Here is a 23,611-nt window from a genome sequence, read left to right as displayed (position 1 = left end):
ATGTTGAGTCAATATCAGGCTGTGTCATTGAATCAACGTTGAAGTGTGACGTTGACCTGACGTCACTCTTGCACCCTTTTTTAACGTTGAAACAACGTCGGGTTTTGATGTTGAATCAATGTTGAAACCTGACGTTGATTCAACGTTATATTTTCTAATACTGCTGACATTGAAACAATGTCAGATTCTGATATTGAAACACTGTTGAGCTATGGTGTTGATTTTCCACCTCTTTCGCATATTTGCTTTTTATTAAAACAACAGTTAAATCATGACTGTCTTTATAGGTATTTTAACCAATACTAAACTACTGCATGTTTCCATCAATACTTCAACCACCTAAACACATAATTGTACTTATTCCTTAAATTGGACACCCTTTATAAAAAAAACCCAAATGTCTCACAATGTATCATGTCAATATTATTATCCTAAAATAAGAAAGCATTGCATGTGATGTAACAGAGAAAAAAAATAAACAAAAAAAGGTCAATAGGCATGTTTCGTTTGCTAAATACTTTATTAAAAGACAGTTTCCTATTTACGTTTATATGATTCACATATTAATATATGTAGCAAAATGTAAATAAGGATTGATGATAGGACAGGACACAAACCGGAAGTTAAAGAGATAATTATTATTTACTAAATAAGGAAGATTAATTAATAATAGAGATTATTATTTGCTAAAAGTGGCGAAGGGTGGGATTAAATAACCGCATGCTTCTTTTTACCTCTTATGGGAAGTTAAGTTATTTATTATTATTATCGTTTTCCTTACATTTTGTGCTATTCTAACATCTTAAAAATAAAGCCTTATCTATCTTTTTATCTATCTAGATTTTTAAATTCAGATGTTTTTGTTTGTGTTTTAAATATTCCTTTATAATAACTATGCATACTACAGTTTTAATTTTGTTACATGTTTTTGGGGGCTTTGTTTTGTTTCGTTTTGTTTTTTTAACTGCTACCGAGACGCGTCAAAATATGTCCAGTGAAAAGGGTCTGTCACAGCCTATCACATCATTTTACATTTCTAAGATACATCCTGGGAGGATAACTTTGTTTTTAAGTGAACAAAACACTCTCAGAGACACTTTCAGAGCTCTGGGCTTTTTAACTGTGGTTTTGTCTGGATCATACCATGATAACGCTTCTAAAATGAATTATTTTAAATGAGTCATTTACCGAGTTCAAATGTTATTTCTGTATACACAATGCTAACAATTATTGTGTCGTTATTCCGTGTCCCTTAACAGTTTGTACAAACACGTCAATCTAACTTTTGTCTTTCGTGTTCCTCACACACCTCCCCCTCTCTGCCAGTGGTTCGTTCCTCACTCCAGCTGATCGGCCCAGGATCCCCGGTGGTTCCGTCCGTTGCTGGCTTTGACGGCCCCAGCGTCTTAACGTCGACTTCAACTACTTTAATTTGACGGACTAGGTGGCTGCTTGTGTCGTCAAATTGTCCACCCTACACTGAAACTCGGAAGAATTATCTGGGCAGAGTGACGGTTGTATGCTTATCAAAGCCAAGGGGATCTAAACGCAAATACGAGGCCCTCACTCCATCCACGGATTCACCTGCTACACCGACAGCTTGACACGGGAGACAGACATGGGCGACACGGGGAGCGAGGGCAGCAAGCCTCCGAGTAACGTTAACGTTATACCCCCTCGCTGCCCCTGTGGGTTCTGGGGGTAAGCAGAATAACCTGTCAAACGTCTCGCTTTCTTTCTCTGCCAGTAGCTAGCAGAGTCGATAGCCACTAGCATTAGCAGCTCAAACAGGGATGAGCTGCTTTTCTCCTTATTACCCCCTCCCCATTGTTTTGTAGCATTAGCTACTAGCTAACACCAGTTGGCCTCGGTAACCTTCTCCTGTAAAGGAAGGAAGCAGGGTAGGGAATCTGGGGTAAGCCTTCCAGGTTACGCGACAGGTGTGAAAGTGTTAATCAACTGGATAGTTAACGTGTTAAGTTCATGCATGAAGCAGTTAGTTAGAGACATCAAAGTGTCGCCATGAACCAGACTCTAGCAGAAAGAAACGGGCAACTGGTACTTTAAACTGAATGTGCCGGGGTGGCACAGACAAACTGGCACTGTGCAGTAATCCTGCTGTGTACAATTTGATTCATGTGTGTTGAGGCATATGTTAACTTTGCAACACATATGAGCCCAAATTAGGTTTTGTAATATGGACCGGTTGAAAAATGTATTAGTGTTATCACTCTTTGGCTAGTTCTTCAAATGTCGAATTTTAAAAAGTAGCCCACATTGTTGTATTTTAGGAAAAAATGGATACAAAATATTGTACTTTAGTGGACGTATTTATGATAGGCATTTATAAACACTTGCAGTCTTGAGTTTTCAGCTCAGTGGTAAAAAATCAGAGAAATGTAGCACTTAGCCAGACAAGAGAGGACCCCAAAATTAGTTCTCACAAAGTGAAATGAGACTATTGGAACTCACAAGTATCTCATTCCGTTTGTGTATATTTTACAAAAATGCCACTTTATTCACTAACCTTTGGATTAGTATGGAAATGATGTACAATACAAAACTTGACTTGACTTGACACTGCAATGTCAGTCACCAGCTCTCATCAGAGAATGTGTTTTCCATGACCAAAGGCATCAGTTTTTTCTACCTGACTAGAGTTTATGAAGTATTTAAATATCTGTGGAGTTGGCACGCAAATAATCATATCCATACCGCCTTGGCCTTTGGAGAAGCGTTTAAATGGGTTTGTTACAGTACCAAACTAAGCATGATGGCTCAATATTTAATTTTTTTAGTACATCAAATGTCTTTAATTTTTAAATGTTTTAAGTAGACCAAAGATTTGCTTTAAAAACAAGTTAATAAGTATAAACAATTATGAGTGTGGACTGCATAAGTTCTGTTACTTGGATAGCTAGTATTATTTATTTAGACTCATTTTTTATGCCATCCTCCAACAACTTATCTGCTACCAGTGGTGGTATCCGTTGTAATGGTACCAAGGACACAGGCACATATCTTGGCCAGAAATAACTGTTTGCTGGGCTGTGAGGATGCATAAATTGATTGAAAACGTCTTGCACTGCTTCTGAAAATATTTGGCTGTCATACATAAATATGAGTATTCCAAAAGTTCATATTGGGTAAATGAAAGTGAATACTGTCACAATTAGTATCAGACACTTGCTCTTTCTAAAAAGTTCAAAGTTTTTATTTATTTTTTTTCTCAGACAAATTTGAGAAGGTCAGGTGCGAGGTATTTAATTAAACTGACAAGGAATAAGTCAACGCTAACTTAAGCTTTTAGTACATTTATGGTAACATAGCATGTTGTCGTCAGCACTTCACCCATTTCCGTGACCTCCACTTGTAGTCCGTATGTGAGTAGGTGCGAAAAAGGGCACATTTATTTTGTGCCTTCTGATTATTTTATTATTTTACTAATGAATGATTTTCTGAATTTTGCAGTTAGTTGTCTTTCATTTACTTGCTCATGTCAAGAAAAATTGTTAAAAACTAATTTCTTCAAAACATTTATCACCCTTCCAATATCTCACTCCTTTGTGTCACTCAAGCTGAATCACAAAGGCAGTGGAGCCTGTCTTCCTGTCTGTTCCAATCAGATATTCTCATTAGTAACAGCAGTAGGCCAACTATGAAATAGACATGTTGTGTGCACTCTGTTCAGGCTTCAGTCAGCTTAACAGCCATGGAGCTGTTTTTTCTCCTGCATAGTTTTTCTCACCCTTCTTCACCCTTTTAATTTCCTTAATGAATCTGTAGTTTGATTACCTCTGATTGTAAGGTTGATAAGAGGATATGACTTGATGTTTACCCAGCATTGGCTTCCTCCCTGCCTGCATGTAATGATGAGGTTTCTCCTCTTTCCTAACTTCTTGCTTCATCCTTTCCCTTTTATACCTGAGACTACACACCAGGAGACTGACAGAAAGCCCTCAGGTTGACTGCAGCTGACCCCACATTTAGAAATGAGGACAAAGGTGTGCAATGGAGCGCCCAAAATAAATAGAATGTGACTGATAGCAGTGACCGTCACGCTCAGTGCACAGACAGTAAGGACGAAGGCTGCAGAGGAAATGAGAGGAGCCTTTCTCAGACTAAACCCAGAGCCATCTGTTGTGAAAGAGCTGTGCCACTGAAATCAGCAAGGCTCCATGACAATAGATAACTTATATCAAAAGTCTTTATTTCCTTCAGGAAGGAAAAGTATGTTGAGAAAACTCTAACTACCACACTGATACTTTAACCCTTACTGCTAACCACTAGCTTTGAGTCTGTATCCCCATTAACATACTATGGGGAATTTCATAACAATCAGAGGGAACTAGTTGACTTTTGTTCAGCTCATCTTAAAGTAGTTTTAAGAACCTTGTGATCAAAGTGAGACAGAATCTAAATCCAAAACACAGAAACATAATGTAAATCTGTACTTATATTGACTGTTCAGATTGTTCTGGTAAATACGTTGGAGGACTGGCATGTCCAGTGTGTGTCAAAAAGAATTATCCAATTTCTTTAGGTAATGAACATAAAAGTTTGTGGTACATTTTAAAATACATGACTGACTATAAAGTTTTACATACAAAACCTATGTTTTGTATTCACAGCTGCTCAATATGTCCCCCCCAGACGCACTTATGTCTGTACAATCAAACTGATCAAACTCAAAGATAATTCTGTTATGCTATATACTGGCAACCAGATGAAACTCAGAAAGCCCCTCTCTCTAACAGTACGTGTTTCAATCGTTACTGGTGAACGTCTGCAGAATTAAAGTACTTTGAAGTCAGAAGATTCTTTTTGATACGCCCTGTATTTGTAGCAATAATCCATACTTTAGTTTGTACTGCAACAAATCAGTTTATTTTACATTGTACAGACACTGTGTGACAGGTTTGTTTTCTTGAGTTTTGAAAACTGGATAGTTGTATGAAATGTGTTTAAAATTGATTTAATAAAGAAAAAAATAAATAAAAATAGTCTTTGTAAGTTTTTGTAAGTGTACATGAGCAAAAATATAGCCAAAAAGATACATTTCACCGCTCACTCTCACTTTTATCTTAGCCTCTTGTCTGTTTTATCTTATACCTTTTACTGCAAAACTGTTTTTAACACCCAGACTGCTCTGTTAACACAATTGCGTCGCATTCCTTTTCCTCAGGTCAAGCAAAACCATGAATCTCTGCTCAAAATGTTTTGCAGGTAAGTTATTGTTTTAGTGGGAGTTTGTTGACTGATTTTTCTGTCTTAAAACCTCCAAACAAAGAAAATGTCCTCATGTCCATGTTTCCATAGACACTCAAAAGAAACAGCCAAACGACGACTGTGCTCCAAAGGCCTCTTCAAACTCTAACACCAGTCAAGCAGACATGTTCTGTAATGAAACAAACAACAGCATTAGTCAGTCCCTCATATCAGACGACCCTTTGCCCGGAGAGATAGGAGTGACATCTCTACCTGTTCAGGACGGTAAGACAATCAGCAAGTTTTTCCTTTGGATCTGTGGGTTGTGAACATTTACACTTTAAAATATTATGAACTTAAAGGCTTGGTAATATAATGTGTGTAATTTGTAATGTGCGCCCTACACATGGAAACAATGTATGATTCATAGATTTCAAATTTAGAAGTGAGTTAATGTGTGCCTTTATAAAATTGAGTTGTCAAAACCAGAGCTTTTAGATGAGAGCATTTTTCTGTGGAACACTGTTAGTAGATTCTGCCAGCTCAAGCAGCAGCTGCAGTATCCCTGTCCTGGCTATATTTGTCCTCATGGCACAGATAGAATGATAGGAAAGGGCATCTATTCAGAAGTGAAGGTTTTAAGAGGACACCTACAATTGCCAGGGCATCAGTCATTGCTATACAGTGACAAGGTTATTTGTGGAGGCCAATTCATAACAGAAAAATAAAGTGGCTACAAAACGGATGTGCAGAAATGGTATAAAAAATGCCACACTAACCTGGTCTTTTATTATGTTATTAAAATAATAAAAGACCAAAACTGTAAGGCTAGACCCCCTATGCTAAGTGAGCCTACCGCAGACATGAGCGAGACAGATAAATATGAAGACATGCCGGCTCGGACGTCGCCCGGATCAACAATGTCCACATCAAGTGTTGAGGAACCAGGGCACCCTGACGAGAAGTGGGCTACTTGAACAAGAAAGCATCGGTGGGCAAGAGACGAAAACAGGGCGTTGTTGGAATGCTACTACGCAAGTAACCCTGGCGGAAGGGGTTACATGAATAGGATGAGGGACCTATGGATTCTTCAATACCCAACATCCACAATGAAGGCGAAACAACTAGTAGCTCAGCGTTCCAACATTCAAAAGAAGGGACTGCTCTCACAGCTAGAGATTGATGAGGTACAACATAAATGCTACAGCAAGGGGGAGCCAGGACGCCAGGTCAGGGGGGAGATATCATCACCCCCACCCGAGATTGGGTACAAAGCCCCAAGTACGACAGGAGAAGGATCGTTGAGTGCGAGAGGAACTGACCTGAAAGATAGGATCATGGCCAAGCTTGAAACCTGGATCCCCCGTAGCTGGTTACCAAGATTACGGGAAGTACCAGAAGGTCTGCTCGATGATGTTAATGCAGCACTACGGATGTTACCTACAGCCACGCTTACCGAGACTAACAAGCTGATCTACAATATGGCAGCAGTGATCATTGAGATGCTTGGCTACAAGTTGAACAGCCACAAGGGGCAGTACCCTCCATGGAGAAGGAGGCTAGAGGGCAAGATCAAAGTAGCACGGAGGGAGGTTAGCCAACTAACGGAGTTGCAGAAAGATGCGACAAAGAAGGTGCATAAAAAATACAGCAAGCTGTCCATACCTGAGGCCTTGGAAACTGCCAAGCAAAGACTCACAGCCTTGGCCAGCCGCTTGAGGAGGTACACCAGAGAGATAGAAGGCAGGAGAATAAACCAGCTGTTTTCCACTGAACCAGCAAAGGTGTACTCTCAGTGGCAAGGGAACAATAAGAGAACAGCACCACCAAGGCTGGAGACGGAGCAATACTGGAAGAGCATATGGGAGACGGACACAACCCATAACGGCAATGCTCAGTGGCTAGTGGATCTGAGGGCAGACCATAGCAACCTCCCTGAACAGGGTCCAGTAACCATCACGGTGGCAGAAATCCAAGCAAGGGTTTCTAGTATAAAGAGTTGGACAGCACCAGGCCCTGACATGGTTCACGCCTACTGGCTGAAGAAGCTGACTGCACTCCACGAGGGTCTGGCAGCACAAATGAACCAGCTGCTAGTTGACGAGAGACACCTGGAATGGCTAACCGAAGGTCGGACAGTCCTGATCCCCAAGGACCCCAAGAAGGGACCGGTCCCCTCCAACTACCAACCAATAACCTGCCTCAGTACTACATGGAAACTCCTGTCAGGCATCATATCGGCTAAGATGAACAGGCACATGGGTCAATACGTGAGCGGAGCACAGAAAGGGATTGGCAAGAATACCAGAGGCGCAAAACACCAGCTACTGGTAGACAGAACAGTCAGCCGAGCCTGCAAGACCAGACTGACCAAACTGTGCACTGCCTGGATTGATTACAAGAAGGCCTATGACTCAATGCCCCACACCTGGATCCTGGAATGCCTAGAATTGTACAAGATCAACAGGACCCTGAGAGCCTTCATCGGGAACTCAATGGGTATGTGGTGTACAACACTAGAAGCCAGCTCCAAGCCCATAGCACAAGTCACCATCAAATGCGGGATCTACCAAGGAGATGCTGTCCCCACTGTTGTTCTGCATAGGCCTGAACCCCCTCAGTGAGATCATTAACAAGACTGGCTACGGATACAGACTATGGAATGGAGCAGTTGTCAGCCACCTCCTGTACATGGATGACATCAAGCTGTATGCCAAGAGTAAACGAGACAGGCAAGACCCCAGGTGCAGGCTGTGTAAAGATGCCCCTGAGACAATCCAGCACATAACAGCAGGGTGCAAGATGCTAGCAGGCAGGGCATACATGGAACGCCATAACCAAGTGGCCGGCATAGTATACAGAAACATCTGTGCCGAATATGGCCTGGAAGTTCCGAGGTCAAAATGGGAGAAGCCCCAAAGGGTGGTGGAGAATGACAGAGCTAAGATCCTGTGGGACTTCCAGATACAGACGGACAAAATGGTGGTGGCTAACCAACCGGACATAGTGGTGGTAGACAAACAGAAGAAGACGGCCGTAGTGATCGATGTAGCGGTTCCGAATGACAGCAACATCAGAAAGAAGGAATACGAGAAGCTGGAGAAATACCAAGGGCTCAGAGAAGAGCTCGAGAGGATGTGGAGGGTGAAGGTGACGGTGGTCCCCGTGGTAATCGGAGCACTAGGTGCGGTGACTCCCAAGCTAGGCGAGTGGCTAGCTTGCATTGGAGATCATTGGAGATCTCTGTCCAGAAGAGCGCAGTCCTGGGAACAGCTAAGATACTGCGCAGGACCCTGAAGCTCCCAGGCCTCTGGTAGAGGACCCGAGCTTGAAGGATAAACCGCCCGCAGGGGCGAGCTGGGTGTTTGTTATTTTTTATTTGTTTGTTTGTTTATATATATATATTTATTTATATATTTATTTATATATATTTATTTATATAGATATACATACACTGAACAAAAATATAAACGCAACACTTTTGTTTTTGCTCCCATTCCCCATGGGATGGACGTAGAGACCTAAAATTCATTCCAGATACACAATATAACCATCCCTCCCAAACAGTGGTCACAAATCAGTCCAAATGTGTGGTAGTGGGCACATCTGCTATATTGAGATAATCCATCCCACCTCACAGGTGTGCCACATCAGGATGCTGATCTGACATCATGAGTAGTGCACAGGTGTACCTCAGACTGCCCACAACAAAAGGCCACCCTGGAATGTGCAGTTTTGTCTCACAGCAAAATGCCACAGATGCCACAAGCAATGAGGGAGCGTGCAATTGGCATGCTGACAGCAGGAATGTCAACCAGATCTGTCGCCCGTGCATTGAATGTTCATTTCTCAACCATAAGCCGTCTCCACAGGCGTTTCAGAGAATATGGCAGCGCATCCAACCGGCCTCACAACCGCAGACCTCGTGTAACCACACCAGCCCAGGACCTCCACATCCAGCAGGTTCACCTCCAAGATCGTCTGAGACCAGCCACCCAGACAGCTGCTGGAACAATTGGTTCGCACAACCAAACAATTTCTGCACAAACTGTCAGAAACCGTCTCAGGGATGCTCAACTGCATGCCCGTCGTCCTCATCGGGGTCTTGACCTGACTCCAGCTCGTCGCCGTAACAGACTTGTGTGGGCAAATGCTCACATTCGATGGCGTCTGGCACGTTGGAGAGGTGTGCGCTTCACGGATGAATCATGGTTCACATTGTTCAGGGCAGATGGCAGCTGAGAATGTCCCAGTTCTTGCATGGCCAGCATACTCACCGGACATGTCACCCATTGAGCATGTTCGGGATGTGCTTGACCGGCGTATACGACAGCGTGTACCAGTTCCCACGAATATCCAACAACCTCGCACAGCCATTGAAGTGGAGTGGACCAACATTCCACAGGCCACAATTGACAATCTGATAGACTCCATGCGACGATGTGTTGCACTGCATGAGGCAAATGGTGGTCACACCAGATACTGACCGGTTCTGGGTCCCCAGACCCCCAATAGCGCAAAAAACTGCACATTCCAGGGTGGCCTTTTGTTGTGGGCAGTCTGAGGTACACCTGTGCACTACTCATGATGTCAGATCAGCATCCTGATGTGGCACACCTGTGAGGTGGGATGGATTATCTCAATATAGCAGATGTGCCCACTACCACACATTTGGACTGATTTGTGACCACTGTTTGGGAGGGATGGTTATATTGTGTATCTGGAATGAATTTTAGGTCTCTACGTCCATCCCATGGGGAATGGGAGCAAAAACAAAAGTGTTGCGTTTATATTTTTGTTCAGTGTATATATATACACACACATACACACACACTTTTTTTTTTTTTAAAGATTTGTACATGTAGCATGTACATATAACTCTTCGATCTGGCTATTTAAAGCTTCACAAACTCCTGGTTTTGATCCTTTATCTGCCACTAACAAATTATACTTGTCTGACCAGTGACTGAAAGTACTTCAATTTAATGCCTGAAACTGATGCTCAAATATTTGGCTCCACAGCAGAAAATCATTTGGATGTAATCATAGAATCATATTGCTTAGACTGAGTAAATAATACCACATTACTAGCTAGGAAAGTGTTTAATGTCACCATTCTTGAAAAAGTCAAGATATTTGACTCTGTTGCATTCCTAGTGTTACACACTTTTTACAAACTCCTTTAAAACTATATAAGGAACAGGTGGATCATATAACACATTTGGTGCAACTCTTTATCTTTTTACCACCTTTTTACCACCCACAGCCACACTGCCTCTTGGCTGGCTCCAGCCTGTACACATGCACACTGCGGCCTTTCCTTCACAGATATCTATCATAGTTGCTGCAAGGAGGGAAAAAAACCCCTCATTGCATAATAAAGGATTTCGCACGCCTCAGTCACAGTCTTTTCATCCTGCTTCCATATTGAAGATGGTACCCGAGTATCTGGGCAACCACCAGCAGATTCCTCGACAGCTTTTGTCCTCAGCCTCTTAGGGTTTTAAACTCTGGGCCTAACAGTGTCCCTGTAACACATCACCTAGTCTGTCAATCTAATACAGTTTAAAATTTCATTTACATGTCTAAAGGGCTTGAGATATTTATACAATTAGTAATTTTTGATCTTTAATTGCAGATTTTTTTTTTTTTACATTTTTTTTTAAAATTGCTAAATAATTAATTTTTTCAGTTGAAAAATCACATTAAAGTAAGAAACTAATCTTCTTTTCCTTCCTCTTTGGTTCTTTTACTCATTTTGATCCCTTTCCCTTCTTTTTTTTTTTTTCTTCTTTTTTCTAAAAACTATTTTCTGCCTCAGGAGCATCCAGCAACGACACAGTCTTGGGTTCATTCTCCACTCCGACAAAACGTACATTTGAGTCAGGTATACCTCAGTTCTATACTACTACAATATGCACTGTTGCATTTTGTTTGTATGTTTTAGTCATGTGCACTTAGAAAGTTCAAATTGGAGGACCCATTAGCGTCAATAGCATATAACTGATCCAACATGGCTGGGTTAATGGTTCTTCCAGGACAAGTAGCGGACAGCAGGATATTACTGATGCAACAGAATGTGCCAAGGCAAATGTAAAGCCAATCATGCTGTACTAGAGTAAATGAACACCATGAATATGCAGTATATCCACATGTAGTTGTTGCGCGGAATGATAACATCGACATGCAGTATGGAGATTTAAATGGCAAAAGTCACATAGAAAGAGAATTGTAGCTTCATGGTTAGCAGCATCTTCATTTGATTCTATAGATTAAAAACATAGATTTTGATTAATGAAGAGGAAATGGGTCACAGTGGCACACCACATGTGGATCTGTGAAGGACAGCATTATCATTAGCACTAATGGGAATCTACTGAATGAGGTCTATAAAACAGCCAGACTATTTCCTATTGCAGATTGCTTTTATTGTTCTTTTACCATTAGGTGGCACAACTTGCTAAACTCATGCGGGCACACTCACACACGACAATGTCTAGTACAGAGTAGGATAGGCTCAGTAAAGGTGTGTGAACATACTGATCCCTTGTCTAAAAAAGCAGGATCATGTCTAGTAATACACATACTCACACAGCGTCATTTAAACCTTTTACTGTTGGTTGAGTTGACATTTCACTTTTTACAATCTCTCTAAATTGGGGCCATCTGTATTTCATTTTAGACATTGGATACACTTTGACTTTACCTTTTGTACAATATTTAATCTTGAATTAAAACGACATTAAGTCAACCAACCGCTCATCAGTTTACAGTGCAAATGCCCTGCCTTCACATATTTTCCTCCTTTAACTTATAGTTGTTCACTTACATTTAAATTTGATGTTACAGCTTGCTAAATTGGGTGCCGAGATCTTCTAGGATAACAAAAAGCAGGCAAGAATGAATTTTTTTTCCACAACATGCAATTGCACATGTGCAGACACACATACACACAAAGGGATCGATGGAGCAGACTAGGAGGGGATCTAACTGTTCAGCTTGGCCTAGTTCTCAGAGATTTATTGAGCGCTGATCTGCATTTCGGCCAGGCCAGTGAAAAAGTCTGCAGGATTGATGAGAAAAGCTGAGTTGAAATTCTAGCCAACCAGTGAAACCTTGCTACATTCTCTTGCTGTCTCAGGTGCTGGGCTGCACATAATTTAATGCAGGAGTACTATCAATCTCGCTCTTCCTTTTTTTTTTTTTTTTTTTAAATTTATCACAAAGAAGAGTTTAGTTCCAGTTTGCCATCGTCTGTGCAATCCCAGTTACAGAATAGACCAATTCTGACAATGGTGTATTGGAGTTTTTCTTAGGTTCCTCAGGTTTTGTATTGTTTATTCCATGGTAATAAAAAGTAAAGAAGAATTTTGGCTTCAGTTGCTTTAGATTTATTGTATCAAACCATTTTAAATTTGTTACACTTTGCATTTTTGTGTCTGCCGTACAAAACAGATTAATTTTCATTGAATGAATTTTTACATGTAATGTAATCACAGTCTAGTCTGATTTAACTCAATAGAAGCAGAAAAAAGATGCAAAATACTCTTAAGCTATTACAATATTGCTAGTCATTTTGCTGAAAGTCAGCTTAATGTAGCTCCAGACTTTCAGTGTTTCATTGCATTAAGAGAATCTCTAGGAACTATTTTTCTTAGATGTATAAATTTTATTTGTTTAGCACCATTTAAAACATGGCTACAAAATACATACTAAAGCAACAACAACAGTCTTAGTAACAAGTAAAATAAACAAATAAATTAAGAATGAAAATGTGAAAGTGGGTTTGAAAGAAAAATGAAAAGCTGAGTTTAAGTTCAGTTCCTTTGTTGCAGGGCTCTGGCAATGCCTGATCTAAAAACAACAACAAAAAACAACAATTAAGCAAAACAGTTGTAGCCAAATGTTGTTGTTTTTTTTTTTTTTAACTTATTTTTCTCTCTCTTCTAAGCCTCAGATTCAGAAAGTGATGTTTCACCTGAGAAGCGAGCGAGAGTAGGTGGGATCCCAGAGGGTGAGGAGTCTTCATCATCATCATCGTCTTCATCCTCGTCTCGCAGTGGCTCTAAACAGCGGAGCCGTAAGCGTTGCCATCGCTGCCAAACCAAACTGGAGCTGGTACAGCAAGAGCTGGGTTCCTGTCGCTGTGGTATGATGACACATTTTCATATGTACAGTATTAACATACGCATCACATGAACACTTACGCAAAGGAGCATTATCATTAAGTACATGCATAATACTGTTAACTTAAAGATATCACCTTAGACCATGTTATTACCTTATGTTAATATGCAGATACATACATAAGTACACTTCGGTTAGCTTAATAATAGTTTTGTGAATTATGTGTCCAGCACAGCACCGTTACCTGGACATTTCTTTGTGTGTTGAAAAAAATATATATATATATTTTGCAAGCCTTGAGGGACCATTACAGGAAAGCCTCAATGTTTCACATTGCACATAAAACATAAGCCAATTACCACAAACACTAATGTAGTTCAAACCAATACTTGGCTTGCTAATCAACTTGTTTGCATACAAATTAAAGTACTTGAAAAGTCAGAGCTCTTCACTACTTAAAGACCAATCTGCTTAAACCAATGCAATAATTTCTAAATTGGAAATTGACTTGCCTTTTTTTTTCCACCAGGTGCTGCTTAATACACGGGCTATCCATCCTTAATAGTCCAGTGCTTACTATGAAAACATGCTTTTTACAGATTGAAAGGGAAAATGGTGGCAATTATAGTGATTTCTGACTGTTGCAGTAATTGCAGATTACTTTGCTAATGGTTCTGCAGAATGTTCCACAGTGTAAGCCAAGAAGGTCTGATAATGAGCTGAAAGGATGAATGCTTTTCAGATTGTATTGGGGTGAAAAAATAGCTCAAGTAGTGAATCTGATCCGATGCTGTTAGTCTCAGTAGTTTTCTGCTTTTACACAGTTGCTATTTATCGTACTAGGTATTAATATAACACAGAGTGGAGGCACTGGAATTGAACAGCTAATTATATCATATCTTTTAATGTGGAGACCTAACAGATGAAGGAACCAAAGCATTTCCTTTTAACCTAATAACAGTGGTCCTGCTAATTTCTAAACATTACTTCTGTGATTTTTCCCATAATGGGGAAAATGCGAAATCTCTCTCAATTATATGTGTGGCTAAAATGTAAAATTCTTCTAAAGTCAGAAAGACAATCAACAGACGATGAGAACAGGGAGTACTACAACCTTAAAACTTGATTTCTTGTTGGCCTTCTGACCTTACTTCAAAACATGACAGTAAGCTTTGGTTTAAGTAATTATTAATCTGGGCATACAACACGGTTTAATCACACAGTGGCTGCAGTTTGTTTGACCTTGCTAGCCGGCTGCATGTTGTAAAGCAATGGGGACAATGAAAAAACACTTTGTAAATAATTAGCCTATTAATTAATGTCTGCCATACAATAACTGGTGACTCACTCACTGGCAATTAGATTTAGAGGTTAGATTAGGACGAAGCACCCAAGACCAAGGCATAGATGTTATCCAGAGAAGAACCCCAGAGGTGAAGGTCTTCATCTGCTATGTTTCTAACCAAGGGTGGTATGCTGCAGGTGCAAGAGACAGTTTGGGCCTTGGTAAAGAGGCAGTGCAGCCAGGTCTGTTTTTGGTGTACAGAAGTAGGGATTGACAGGTCCAGACACACAAGCTGTTATTATACTTGCAGTCTGACATTTTCCAGGCATATAACTGGATATGTTTAAGGGTTTCCTTTACAGCGTGTGTGCACACATCAGCTCTTCCTCATCCTTTATTCATTTTTGCCTCTACGTAAAATAAATATTTTAGACATGTTGGATTTTAGCTGTAAAATCTTTGAAACTTACAGTATACTCAGATTGTTTTTTGCATCACAAAATACATTCTCAAGTCACAACGTCTCTTCCCAGTTCATTAATTTTACAGAAGAACTCAGTTCACCATTTTGTTAGAAAATACCAGCAGTGAGCAGAGGACAAAATTTTTGATTTGTGGTTTCTAATAGGGGGAATATTTTGTCCAACGTGACACAACTTTCCTCCCTTCTAATCCACTCGCGTGTGCTGTAATTGTATAGGTTTTAATTGCCTAGAAACCAGATGTTAAACTGGGCCTTTAATCACTACTTATTAAATGCCAGTAGCGTTATTATGTGTATTAATGAATGAATTTAAGATGATGAAAGCTAACGAGCTTCCCTGAGCTTAACGAGCCTCCACCATTGGCAGGGCTTTTTGTTGAAAGTGCTACAGTAGTTAGAGGGAGGAAACACTATCTACTGAAAAACGGAAAAGCATTGAAAGAGGAAGCGATCAAGTAGAATGTCTTCTTTGACACACAGGCACTGTGGCAAGTACTACATGTTATCTGCCCTTGACCATTTAAAAAGTATATCTAAAGACTAAATGTTTATCGACCTTTACTGGCATCTAAAAGTAATGCTACTCTTTTGATTTTATTTCTCGTTAAATTGTTTTAGGTGTGCTTTATGTAGCCATATCTTTTTTCTTTAGTTCATGTATTAACTGCGGTGTGTACAGTTACAACTGCAATATTTGTGCATTTACTTAAGGCAACAAATTAATCCCTCCTTGTCTCTTTTATCCACAACCCCAAACCCGTCCTGTAGGTTATGTCTTCTGTATGCTCCATCGGCTTCCAGAGCAGCACGAGTGTCTGTTTGACCACATGGGCCGTGGACGTCAGGACGCCGTCCTCAAAATGGTTAAGCTAGACCGCAAGGTGGGCCGCTCATGCCAGCGCATCGGGGAAGAGTGCTCTTGAATAGTCGTTCCCTCAGAAGAATCTTTAACAGGGATATTATTTTCTTGTCTTTTTTTTTTTCCTCGAGATTTTTGCTTTTTTTTTTTTTTTTTTGTGAGAGTGGAGATACAAACCTCCACCTTTTTTCTCTTAAAACTATGCTTGCTCTTTTTGAATTCCACTATCGCCTATCTTGGTTGTTTTCTGCTTTTGTTGGCTTGATTATATCCCTGCTGCCTTTTGGAAAAAACCAAACCAAGGAAAGACAAAACAATAAAGAGCAAAGGAAATATACAGTTTGTTCCCTTTTGTTGCAAACTCTCGACTTCATAAAAATGAATCAAGTAAGATGACATGAATAAGACAAGAAATGCAATGCTTTATACAAGTGTATTTCTTGGAAGCCAGACTTTACTCTTTACCTCAGAAAAGGAAAGGAAGAAACTGAGGAGGAGGAGGAGAAAGAAAAGGTTATCTTTCATGTACTCCTTGGCTTTGGCGCTGTTTATAGACTGTGCTCTTTACCTCAAAATCAGACCAGAGCTGCTTTGTACTCTGCGCCAAGCATGGACTTTGTGAAACAAACGAGCAAGCGAGCCTCAGTTTAATTCAGTGTCTTACCCCCCCCTGGCCATCGATCACCCATAACCCTTAACCTCTAGAAACACAAACACCTGTTAAAATCATCCACCTCAGGATACTGAAGCTCAGTCTTCCCTCCTCCCATCAACTTCCATCCTTCTCTCCTACTCTACACAACACAATTTTCTCCATTCATTTAGGATTCTGTGAGGCTGTTTCTGCCACTGTGGATGATAAAACTGTTGGTGGAAGTCTAAGTCCATATATTCAGAACTTGCAGGCTGTCTTGGACTCAGACACACACAGTGGTGGTGGGAACCGTAAACCGTTTGTCCTTGAATAACTGAGACCTGTCTTCAGTGTCAGGATGTGACTGAGGAAGACTTGAAGATTTTGTCTTCCTCTTTTTGTCTCTCTTATCTCTTTATTATGTGCAAACCTTCCACATAAAGACATTTCCTCTTCACATCCATAATCTTTTTCAGGATGTGTACAAACTTCAGCACGACAAAATTTACAGGATGTGAGGGATAAAGCGTTCTTATGATTTGGACTTGGACCTGCATTGCTACACATTACTGTACTTTTGCTATCATACACAGTTTGACTCTGGTGATATTTTATGCGCTCAGCTGTTGTTCACATTGAGCACAAACAGGTAAAATCTAACGTTGCTGTATACATAATTTGATCTGAAGCTGCAGTAGCAGTTTCTGATGGCAGTCTGGGTCTCATCATGTTTTTTAGTTATCTTTGTTCCCAGCTTTGAAGCAAGATTTTGTATGGGCGTATTTGATTCCTTTTTACCAGTACTTTAATATCCCTTACTATAAGTTGCGATTTCTAGCTAGCATGATGAGATCACATGCGTTCTCCTCTTCCTGTGCTTCTCTTTGGTTTTCTCATCTTTCCCTGTATTGATTGCTCTATTTTCTCTCGTTTAATTCGTTATCCCTATTTCTTGTTGCGCTGTAGATGGAGGGCATAGGGCTGGAGTCAGTGTGCTGAAAGTTAAATTCAGTAAATAATTACCTTCCAAAGGTTTTCCAGATGGAGTGTAGAAAAAATGAAAAGAGAATGCGTAATGAATGAATATTTGGTATCCTAAATAAAAAAACTTATTTAACCTTGTTAACATTTTGCATTTCAAACTTACATCGAAGTTTAGAGCTGAATTTTCTTTTGGTTGTTAAGATATCAAGTGAGAAGGTCACTTGTGTAAAATTCTATAATTTTTCTTTTGCTTTACCGCTTGCTTCTCCTCTTCACCCTTTTTTGTTTTATTGAAGAAGAATAAACTGGATTAGACAAAAATAAATCAATCTTTGGTGTCTTTACTGGCTTAGGAGTGTTATATATCAGGTACATCTTGCCTTTTTGCCTTCAGAACTACCTTAATGCTTTGTGCCATAAATTCAACAAGATGCTGGAAACATTCCTCAGAGACTTTATTCCATTTTGGCATGATGGCATCACGCTGTTGCTGCAGATTTGTTCACTCGGCATACAAGATGCAAATCTCTGGTTACACTGCATCCCTACAGTGCTCTATTGGATTGAGATCTGATGACTGTTGAGGCCATTCGAGTACAGTGAACTGTCATGTTAAAGAAACCAGTTTGAAATTATTTGAGCTTTGGTGTTTTTATCCTGCTGGAAACAACCAGCAGAGGAAAACAAGGAACGGACATGGTCAGCAGCACCGCTGTGGCATTTAGACAATGCTCTGTTGGTATTAAGGAGGCCAATGTGTCCCAAGAAAATATACTGCTGCTAGTTTTTATACTATAAATATCTGTTTACTGCTGACAGAGAGCTGCTATAGATCTACACACATTCGTTTGTGTGTGGCTAATGGAGAATTTTAACTAAAGAGGCCTCTGACGGCAGCGGTGAGTCTTGTGGGTTGGCTGAACTAATTAATGTAGTTTAAGAAAAAGAAAACATGCCGCTATGATCAAAACAAATCTTCAGATGTTCAAGTTGGTCACCTGCCAGCCTGAGTGTAATCTCTTATCCTGCTCTCACTCAAAGGGAGTCAAAACTATGTGAGATAGCATCTAATGTGAAGTAGGTGTGAGGAGTTTCTTCTCTGTAAGTGAAACTTTAAAAAAAAAAAAAAAAAAACTGCTTAAAAACTTTATAAATCACTTGCAGTTTACCTCATCTTTAGCATTGCAACATGTTAATTTTACATTCAGTTCTGTATTGCGAGAGCCTTAAGTTAATAGTTATTTTGCTACTTGTCATTATTTTGGATTTGGCTCAAGTACATTGTTTTGATTTGTAATCTTTTAAGCCCCCCCAAAGCCTGGTTATATATTTATGTATTTTTATTTTTTATTAAAGTTTGGCAGGGTCTATACTTTTCTTCTTGTTTTATATTGTGCTGATTATATCCTGCACCCTAGATAGAAAAAGTTCCTGGATCGGGTGGCAACAAGGAGCATAAAATCTGTATTCGCTGCAGGCTGCCTGGTGTTAGAGAGGGATTTAGAGGATAAGATGTTGTGGCCGGTGGTAAGTAATCTCCTTACAGCTCACCAAACAAGGAAGCCTGCAGTTCTTTCCACCTTCATTGGCTTCCAACTGTTATATACACCATCCTTGTATTGACTATTGCCTTGTTAAATGCTTGCTCTCCACGCCTCTCCCTGTGTCTTTATGTTTCGACTGATATCACTTTCTCTATGTGTCTCAGAAGCACTCACAAGTTAGGAAAGCGCTGACGTGTTTCTTCCTGCTTTAAAGAGCAGGCACCAGTTTGAATAAGAGTTTAGTGAAAGAATAATCTCAGATATACAGTAAATGCAATAAAGGATAATGAATTTAATGTCCGATGAAGCTGTTTTCCAGGCAGAGCTGGTTATTCAATATAATTGTAAAGTCACTTATTAGTCTGATTACATTTGATGAGCACTCATTGGTGTGAAAGCATGTCTGTAATTACATCTGATGCATTACAGCCACTTAAAGACAGAGGATTCCTTATTTATAATTCAAATAAATGATACAAGCGGACACCTCGTGTCAGATCTTTGAGGAGGGAAATTATATACTTCATATACTTTTTAAAACAAGTTTTTTTTAAAAAATGCATATGTCCAAGATATTTTAATTTAATAATAATTTAATTTAATTTCTAAAGTGCTCCTGTGCAATAGTTGCACAGGATTTCTGAAGGCTTTTTGATGGTTTTCTTTGGATACTGGCTGCTTTTCATGACTTTCTACAGTCATTGGTCTAGCCCAAGGGTCGGCAACCTCCGGCTCCGGAGCCGCATGCGGCTCTTCAGTCCTTGTACTGCGGCTCTGCGTGGTTTGGGAAAATAAATTAGAAGTATTTAGCTGAAGTGTATTTTATTTATGTTAGTTCTTTTTTAACTTGTACTTCTAAATTGGAAGATTATTGTGATATTGAAATATAAAAATAAAATTATATTTTATAATTTTTTCATCGCTCAAAATACGTGTCACACTCACAGAAGCCTAAATGCCGTGCCTTTATCGAGACTTTCAACCCCAGGTAGGCCAATTATAGATCTTCGGATCCACATTATGTCAGCAGCTGTTCTCCACCGTGAACTATGTTAAAAACAAACACCGCTCACGCCTCACAGACGACAGCTTACAGTCCTGCGTAAAGATGAAAGTGACTTTGTACAGCCCCGATTTGCAGACGCTGTGCGCAGAGGTTCGGGACCAGAAGTCCCATTGTAAACATACCACGGCAGCAGTGGGTCATTTCGGACCACTTTTCACACACGGTTGCTGTACGCATACAGCTGGCTGTAGCTTTTCAGCTCACAGCCCGACAACACAACAGCATAGATGGCACAGACTTTAGGGCGGCGAGGCGTGATTGCGGGTGCTGCTCAGGTGCGTCCGCCTCCCATGCAGCGGCGCTGCAGACCACGCCCCGCCACACACATTAACCAGGTAAAATATATATTTAGGCAGAATTTTGCAAATATCTAATTTTTTAGCAGCATAGTGCTTTTTTCCCAATTATTTTTTAAAAGTCAGGTCAAGGCTCCAAAAGCCCAAAGGCGATATGAGGGTCGCGGCTCACAACAGTTTTTGTTTGCTACATGGATCATTTTAGTTCAGCTTGGGTGTCTTTCCTTTTGTTATATTTCTTTAGGAGTTCAAAATGTGTTAGTTACATAAATAAAATGTAATTTTCTCTGTAGCACTTCATGGATTTCATAAGCAACACACCTTAGTTGCTCTGTGGATTCTTTTAAAAAGCAGTTGAAAACCTTTCTGTTCAAACAAGCCTTTTGTTGATCTACGTATTTTATATTCTTTACATTATTTCCATTTGATCTTTTAAATTGTGTATAATGTCTATTGATTGTATTGTTTATTTTAATCTTTGTGTACAGCGCTTTGTGACTGCCTGTCTGTGAAAAGCGCTTAATAAATTACTTACTTACTTTAGTTGTTCACACAAAGCATAAAAGTAAAAAACAATATATACAGTGTTATCTTCATTTTAGATGTGAAAAAGTATTTGCAGCTCCCAGTGTTTTCTTTTGCGTGGAAACCGGGTCCAAATGGCTCTTTGGGTGTTAAAGGTTGCTGACCCCTGGTCTAGCCCTTGTACCTCAATATTTTCAGAGTATTTATTTATTTTAGCCATTTTGTTTATTTGGTTAGCCTTTTTTTTTTTTTTTTTTTTAAATTTAGGGACAGTGGAATGATGTTGAATATGGAGCTTCCAGGAGGAGAAGCGGAATACTCAGAGGATAAAGTGGTAATGAAGGACATGCAGAGGGCTGGTGTGACAGAAGAGGCAAATAATCTGCTGTGGTGACAGATAAAGGGAGCAGCTGAAGGAAGAGGTTTGTTTAACCACTAATTACCAAACGATCAATCTAACTCAAGAGATGAACTACTGTTTTGTCTACAGATAAAAGGGAAACTTGGCAAAGAACCTGTTTCAACCTCCTAAGACCCGAACTCTTCCACGGCATGCATTTTTAATTTCTCTTTGATATTTGGGCTGATTGGGAACTGAGAAATGTAAAAACGAAGAATTACCAGATTTTTTTTTAACTTAATTTTTCTTTCCAAGAAAAATGAGAGCCACATATATATTCATTTAAAATTTCGACAGAACAGTAGCAGTATAATGTCCTCGTAAGTGGATATCAGGCCCTTGTAGAGCAAAATTTAGTATTTTGGTCTATATAACCCAAAATGTGATGTCCACATATGTGGACGAAAGGTCCTAGGAGGTTAATATAGGAGCTTTTGGCATGCTGTTATACAACAGCCTGTTGCAACAACACACAATTTGTTCCCATTTATCTAATCTACAAAAAATTGCATTTTGGGAGTATTTTAGTATTATTTAGTAATTTATCACCAAAAAGGTGATTCAGGCTGGGCAGAAGAATGAAAGTAGGTTGTTTTTTTTTTTGCCTTATATACTTTATTTCCATGTATCTTTGCATATGTTCCAATAAATTGCTGTAGCTTTTTCCCATTTTTCTAGCAAAATATAATGAAATTAGGGCAATCTCAAGACCTCTGCACAGTAGTGCAAATCTGTGAGTGAATACTGATTGTGTGGCAATGTTATATATTCTACTGCAGGGTAAATAACAGATGTTTACTTACACATTTGCCTTGTAGAGTTAAAAAGAATATGACAAACACAAAATGTGGTTATGTGCCTCTGAGGCAGCAGTATAAAGCATATGTGTCTTTATGTTTGTGCTACTTAACTAGTTTCTTGTTGCTGTTAAAAAGGCAACATTACCAATCCCTTTTAGCACCCCCAACATATTTCTGCTGATGTTATTACAGTAAGCCATCAGCATGAATAGGCCATGTATTGAAAGCATATGTTTCCATTCTTTGATTGTTTAAGTTTATACAGTCACTATCCCTATCAAGCCATAGACTCCAGCACCGTCCAATGATTTTTAACCACCACAAAGTGACTTTATTCTGCAGAAATCTCAAACAGGCATGCTGCTGACATTTGGTCAGGTTTAAGAGGAAATTAGCAGCAACGGTGGCAGATTCAATCCTAATATACCCATAACTGTCTGTCTGACTTTTTTTTTCCATGTGACCTTTAAGGAAGAAGCTGACAGCACACTTCTTTTCAATTGCTGGCTGACTTCAACAAAGAAAAGTAAAGAGTAAGAGGATGGGAATTTAATGAAAAATTACCAGTGAATTTGGAGGTCTGTATTACACTGAGAGCCTGTAATAGATGGCAAGCAAGAGAGGGTTTCAAATTTTTAAACTGATCTCAAACATTAATCATAGCCATACACACTCATTAATCCATGATGTCCTCCAGTGCGCTCAGTTTCACAAACCTAAATTTATTAACATGACTACCTGAAATTATATGACGTTTTTCAAACAGAGTGGTTTGCCAAAGAAATGCACCTTTGTACTGACTATGTAAAAGAGCATTTCATGGCCCCGGAGAGAGTGGTGTGTACTCTATTGAGAACTTTCAACTCACCTATGTCAGTGTCCGTTGAAGAAATAAGTTTGACTGCAAGTTTTAACTCTACATTCTGCTTGGGATCTCTTGAAAATTGATTTCATTTTTTTTTCTTCAAACACTCATTCTTTTGCATCCCTGCTTTTCGTTCTACAAATAGCCCACAGCATAAGATAACATCTACTTAGTTCAAAACAGCTCTTTTGCTATTAATACATTCATCATTTGTGCTATTCCACTATTGATTTTCACTTTCTCACTTCTTTTTAAACTGCCAGTTGAGTAGCTTTTCTGCATCGCTCCACTCTGGTTCTGCCTCTTGCCCGGTCCCATAACCTATCCTTTGTCTTCCTTTAACTCTAAACAATCCCTTTCCCACTCTTTGTTGCTCAGTGTAACACAGATGGGGAATGTAGTGTTCTGCTCTACTTCTGAGTCTGTTTCCAAGACACAGAGGTCAAATATGTTTGGATTTGAGAAACTGCTTTGGCATCTACAGCATTCTGACCATTTTGTGCTTCAGTGGATTTAGGGCTGCAGTGTTTTTCT

At 39.7% G+C, this 23,611-nt stretch overlaps 1 protein-coding gene across 1 annotated transcript; it reads left to right on the top strand.

Moving 5' to 3' along the window:
* The first annotated feature begins 1,350 nt into the window (after window positions 1–1,350).
* Window positions 1,351–16,126, top strand: LOC146639522 (AN1-type zinc finger protein 3-like). The gene is made up of 6 exons (XM_085367810.1): window positions 1,351–1,701; window positions 5,186–5,226; window positions 5,320–5,493; window positions 11,030–11,095; window positions 13,160–13,357; window positions 15,873–16,126. The coding sequence occupies exons 1-6, from the start codon at window positions 1,619–1,621 to the stop codon at window positions 16,025–16,027; spliced, it is 717 nt and encodes a 238-aa protein (XP_085223936.1). The 5' UTR covers window positions 1,351–1,618; the 3' UTR covers window positions 16,028–16,126.
* The last annotated feature ends 7,485 nt before the right edge of the window (window positions 16,127–23,611 follow it).

The sequence above is a fragment of the Diplotaxodon limnothrissa genome, linkage group LG1 (assembly GCF_057381915.1).
Source record: "Diplotaxodon limnothrissa isolate DT_005_m linkage group LG1, D_limnothrissa_male_GT1.1, whole genome shotgun sequence".
Classification (NCBI taxonomy): domain Eukaryota; kingdom Metazoa; phylum Chordata; class Actinopteri; order Cichliformes; family Cichlidae; genus Diplotaxodon; species Diplotaxodon limnothrissa.
This window is presented reverse-complemented; position numbering and strand designations above follow the sequence as displayed.